At 47.5% G+C, this 6,000-nt stretch overlaps 1 protein-coding gene across 1 annotated transcript in view; it reads left to right on the plus strand.

Annotated features, from left to right (window-relative positions):
* The window catches only part of dnaaf11 (dynein axonemal assembly factor 11), a 55,012-nt gene extending 49,707 nt beyond the window's left edge, over positions 1-5,305 (plus strand). The window contains exon 12 of the mRNA XM_042071395.1: positions 4,691-5,305. Within this exon, the coding sequence (XP_041927329.1) occupies positions 4,691-4,847 (157 nt within the window). The 3' untranslated portion in view covers positions 4,848-5,305. The remainder of the gene's footprint in view (positions 1-4,690) is intronic.
* Positions 5,306-6,000: the final 695 nt, after the last annotated feature.

The raw sequence follows: 6,000 nt of genomic DNA on the forward strand, positions 1-6,000 counted from the left end.
TCTGTGGGTACTTGAAAAGAATGAGGTCAGAACTCTGATATTACTTTGCTTATTAAAACACCTCCTCACACACACACACACTGGTATACGACCTCCACACAAACATACATACACACCCTCATGTCCCACATGCAAACTCAGCACACACACACACACCTATATTCACACACACACACACCTATATTCACACAGCTGGATTTGACCTCCTGCTGCTCCCTGCAGTGCAGATGGAAATGAGGTTTTAATAAGTGCAGCTCAGGTGACCTTGGCCAGGCGGCACCAAGCCTTCACACTGTGTGTGTGTGTGTCTGTGTGTGAGTGTGTCTGTGTGTGTGTCTGTGTGTCTGTGTGTGTGTGTCTGTGAGCGTGTGTGTCAAAGTCAAAGTCAAAGTCAGCTTTATTGTCAATTTCTTCACATGTTCCAGACATACAAAGAGATCGAAATTACGTTTCTCACTATCCCACGGTGAAGACAAGACATATTTTACCAATTTAAGTCCACAGACAAACATAACATTCAAGTAAACAAAAAAGTAAGTAAATAAGAGGGCACATATAATAATGAAAAAAATAAGAGCAGCAAAATTTGGTTGAAAATTGTGCATAGACAGTCAATAAAATACTAGTGCAAAGTCAGGCCAATAAAAGGCTTGTGTAGTTCTGTTTGACCTAAGTAAGAAAGAAAGTGACATAGTGGTGCAAGTTATGTAAGAGCAGCAGATGTGTTGTGTTTTCAGGACAACAACAACAAGTTGTAAAGTGTACAAGTGTGCAAGTGTGCAAGTGGAGTAGTGCACGCGGCCATTGTGGGTCCAATGTCCAGGATGTTATGTAGCTGAGGGTGGAGGGGGGAGAGGAGGGAGAGAGTTCAGCATCCTTACAGCTTGGTGTATGAAGCTGTTGGTGAGTCTGGTAGTGCGGGAGCACAGGCTTCTGTACCTCTTCCCAGAGGGCAGTAGATCGAACAGATTGTGAGCGGGGTGACTTGCATCACTCACAATTTTGGTCGCCTTGCGGGTGAGGTGGGTGGTGTAAATGTCCTTCAGGGAGGGGAGTGAAGCACCAATAATCCTTCCAGCTGTGTTCACTATGCGCTGCAGGGCTTTCCTGTTGTATTCAGTGCAGCTTCCGCCCCACACAGCGATACAGCTGGAGAGGATGCTCTCAATGGTGCCTCGGTAGAATGTGGTCATGATGGCTGGTGGAGCACTTGCTCGCCTGAGTTTCCGCAGGAAGTACAGGCGGCGCTGAGCTCTCTTCGCCAGTGATGCAGTGTTGGTGGTCCAGGAGAGGTCTTCGCTGATGTGCACCCCCAGGAATTTGGTGCTGCTCGCTCTCTCCACCACAGCACCGTCGATGGTCAGTGGCAGGTGTTGGGTGTGACCTCTCCGGAAGTCAACAACAATCTCTTTGGTCTTGCTGACGTTCAGCAGGAGGTTGTTGTCCCTGCACCACGTGGTCAGATGGTCGACCTCCAACCTGTATTGGGTCTCGTCGCCCTTGGTGATGAGACCCACCAGAGTTGTGTCGTCAGCAAATTTCACTATGTGATTGTTGCTGTAGGTTGCAGTGCAGTCATGCGTCAGCAGGGTGAAGAGCAGCGGACTGAGCACGCAGCCTTGGGGGGCCCCTGTGCTCAGTGTGATGCTGCTTGAGGTATTGTTGCCAACACGTACTACTTGAGGCCTCTGACAGAGGAAGTCCAGTAGCCAGTTGCAGAGGTAGGTGCTGAGTCCCAGTTTGTCAAGTTTGCTGATGAGTTGTTGTGGTATTATGGTGTTGAATGCAGAACTGAAGTCTATAAACAGCAATCTCACATATGAGTCTCTTTTTTCCAGGTGGGTGAGGGCTGGGTGGAGGGCAGAGCAGATTGCATCCTCTGTAGACCGCTTGGCTCGGTATGCAAACTGGAAGGGGTCCAGGGTGGGGGGGAGAATGGATTTGATATGTGACATGACAAGCCGCTCAAAGCACTTCATGATGATGGGTGTCAGTGCCACAGGGCGGTAGTCATTGAAGCAGGATGGAGCAGTTTTCTTCGGCACAGGTATGATGGTGGCAGCTTTGAAACATGATGGGACGATGGCTTGCTTCAGGGAAGTGTTAAAGATGTCTGTGAAGACATCCTTAAGCTCCCCTGCGCAGTCCTTCAGCGCACGACCTGGAATGTTGTCTGGACCTGTTGCCTTACGGGTGTTGATAGCAGCAAGTGTCCTCTTCACGCTGTCGGCAGAGAGGCACAGGGGCTGCTCATGTAGAGGGGGATGGGTCTTCTGTGGGCAGGTGCTGTTTTGTGCTTCAAAGCGAGCAAAGAAGCGGTTCAGGTTGTTGAGCAGAGGGATGTTGCTCTCACAGCTCTGTGGCGCGGGCTTGTAGTCCGTGAGGGCCTGAATGCCCTGCCATAGGCTTTGTGCGTTCCTGCTGTCTTTGAAGTGGGTGGTTATCTTGTGAGTGTATTCCTTTTTTGCTTCCTTGATGCCATGGGACAGGTTGGCTCTCGCTGTTCTCATGCCAGCTTCATCCCCAGCTCTGTAGGCTTTGTCTCTGGCCCTCAGCAGCCTGAGGACATCCCCTGTCAGCCATGGCTTCCAGTTTGCCCGAGTGATGATGTCTTTTGTGTGGGTCACATCATCAATGCACTTGGTGATGTAAGAGGTTACAGTGTCTGTATACTCCTCTATGTCTGTCCGGTTGTTGTAAGTGGCTGCCTGCTTAAACATTTCCCAGTCTGTTGTGTCAAAGCAGTCTTGAAGAGCATCGGAGGCTCCCTCAGGCCACACTTTTACCTGCTTACGAACCGGTTTGTTTGCTTTTACCCTTTGTCTGTATGCGGGCATTAGCATAACAGTTATGTGGTCTGAAAGTCCAATGTGGGGGAGGGGGGTAGCTTTGTATGCTCCTTTGTGTGTAGTGTAGACCAGGTCCAGGATGTTATCTCCCCTTGTTGGAAAATCAACATGCTGGTGTAGCTTTGGAAGTACAGTTTTAAGATCAGCATGGTTAAAATCTCCAGTGAAGATGGTGAAACCGTCTGGGTGTGCCGTCTGTTGTTCACTGACAGCCTGGTACAGTTCACTGAGAGCCGCGTTCTTATCGCTGTTGTTGTTGGTAGGCGGGATGTATACTGCGACTAGCAGAATCGCAGTAATTTCCCTTGGCAGGTAAAAAGGACGGCACTTTATGATCATAAACTCTGCCAGTGGTGAGCAGTGTTTGCATACTACTACAGTGTCCCGGCACCATTCGTCACGGATGTAAACACAGATTCCTCCTCCTCGTGATTTACCTCCCTTTACAATGGCCCTGTCTGCTCGATAGCATGCTAGCTGCTCCAGTTGTACAGCAGAGTCCGGAATGTTGTCATTTAACCAAGTCTCAGTGAAGACGAGCACACAGCAGTTACTTACTGTCCGGTTCGTTGATCTCAGCAGTCGTATGTAATCCATTTTGTTGTCCAGTGATCGTACATTTGCCAGGAGAATGGATGGTATGGCTGGGCGAGTTGGGCTGGCCGCTAGCCTGGCCCGGACGCCTCCGCGCTTGCCCCTCTTCTGCTTCCTCGCACACCGCTTCCGACGCTTTCTTTCCGGGGGAGGAGTAGCAGGCGAGTCCGGTGTTGTTGCAGGCCGGAGTAGTCCGAGTTCCTTTAGCGTCTCTGTTGCAAAGTCCAGAACGCTGCAAAACTTGCTTTTGCAGATGTCGATTAAAAACTGCCTGCTGTACTTGTAGTACGACGTAGTAAGACGAGACGAACACGTAAAACTTTCGGACAAACACTTTTTAAACGAACAAAACACCGTACGGTTAGGACAGAGAGAGGTCGCTGCGTGTGTACGCGCCGCCATCTTGGTTTCTGTGAGTGTGTCTGTGAGTGTGTGTGTGTGTCTGTCCCTCTCTATCTTCAAGAAACTCTTCCAAGGATACCTCATCTTTTAACACACCTAACACACACTTCCCTCCCCCCCTACCTAACACACACCTAACACACACTTCCCTCCCCCCTCTACCTAACACACACTTCCCTCCTCCCCTACCTAACACACACCCCCTACCTAACACACTGAATGTGGCCTGGACACACCCCTAAATAAATATAACTGACCATGCATAAAACTAATGACTCAACATCAACATCAATTAAAATGACACTGAAACTATGAAGAACAGAAATGACTAATGACTCATTTAAAAACACTGGTGTGTGTGTGTGAGTGCGCGCGTGTGTATATGTGTGTGTGTGTGTGCGTGCGTGCGTGCGTGTGTGTGTGCGTGCGTGTGTATATGTGCGTGTGTGTGCGTGCGTGCGTGCGTGCGTGCGTGCGTGTGTGTGTGTAATGTGTATGTCCAAGTGAGTGTATGTGTGCGTGTGTATAAATGTGTGTGTGTGTGTGTGTGTATAAATGTGTGGGTGTGTGCGTGTGTGTATATGTGTGTGTGGGTGTGCGTGTGTATAAATGTGTGTGCGTTTGTGTATATGTGTGTGTGTGTGTGTGCGTGTGTATAAATATGTGTGTGTATATGTGTGTGTGTGTGTGTGTGTATAAATGTGTGTGTGTGCGTGTGTATAAATGTGTGTGTGTGTGTGTGTGTGTGTGCAGGCAGTGGCTGGAGGTGGATCCCAGTAGGAGGTGCTGTGTAGATCTGACTAACATCGCTGTGTGTGTGTGTGTGTGTGTGTGTGTGTGTGCAGGCAGTGGCTGGAGGTGGACCCCAGTAGGAGGTGCTGTGTAGATCTGACTAACATCGCTGCAGCTGCACTTCCTGCTTCACCGTTGCCACAGAAACCACAGGACGTATCGGTGTCCAAGGACTTCATAGACAACCCAGAAGTCCCACCTCTGATATAAAACAAACACACACACACACATTTGTATCTCCACACTGATGTATCTCAATGACATACATATCACACACCATACTACTAGTGTGTGTGTGTGGGGGGGGGGGGGGGTAAGTTCAGGATCTGTGGGTACTTTAAAAGAATGAGGTCAGAACTCTGATATTACTTTGCTTATTAAAACACCTCCTCACACACACTGGTATACGACCTCCACACAAACATACATACACACCCTCATGCCCCACATGCAAACTCAGCACACACACACCTATATTCACACAGCTGGATTTGACCTCCGCATGTGTCTGAGAATGTGTGTGTGTGTGTGTGTGTGTGTGTGAGCATACAGGTAGCCGTGTAACCTAGTATATATATATGTGTGTGTATGTACATGTTTTTCTAACATGTTTCACATTATGTGAGGTGTAATGGCTCGCAGACTAATAAATGTCAAATGTTTCATTATTTGTGTTCAGTTGTTGCCATGGCAGCCATGTGTGCAGTATATCACCACCATACATTACACACACACATTTAGATTACACACACACACATTTAGATACACATTTAGAATAATATTTTACACACACACATTTAGATACACGTTTAGAATAACATTTTTCACACACATTTAGATACACGTTTAGAATAACATTTTACACACACACATGTAGATACACGTTTAGAATAACATTTTACACACACACACATTTAGATACATGTTTAGAATAACATTTTACACACACACATTTAGATACAGGTTTAGAATAACATTTTACACACACATTTAGATACACGTTTAGAATAACATTTTACACACACACATTTATGTTCACCCTACTTTTTGAAAGCTGGATATCTTGAAAACCCGGGGCAATAACGTTGTTATTTTGAAGACCAGGGGCAATAACGTGGCTATTTTGAAGACCGGAGGCAATAATGCGGCTATTTTGAAGACCGGGGGCAATAACGTGGCTATCTAGAACAGCAGGGGCAATAACGCAATTTCTAACTGATGTGTAGCCAGATTATACACATGTCAAACCTGTCCTTCCTAGGAAGCCAGACATTATACATGTCTATGCGGGCCGGGGCTATAACTACAAACAGACACCTCCCTTTTTATGAGCCTCCTATGGAGGCCTGTTCACATAGCCTAC

This window comes from Alosa sapidissima, chromosome 19 (genome assembly GCF_018492685.1).
Source record: "Alosa sapidissima isolate fAloSap1 chromosome 19, fAloSap1.pri, whole genome shotgun sequence".
Lineage (NCBI taxonomy): Eukaryota > Metazoa > Chordata > Actinopteri > Clupeiformes > Clupeidae > Alosa > Alosa sapidissima.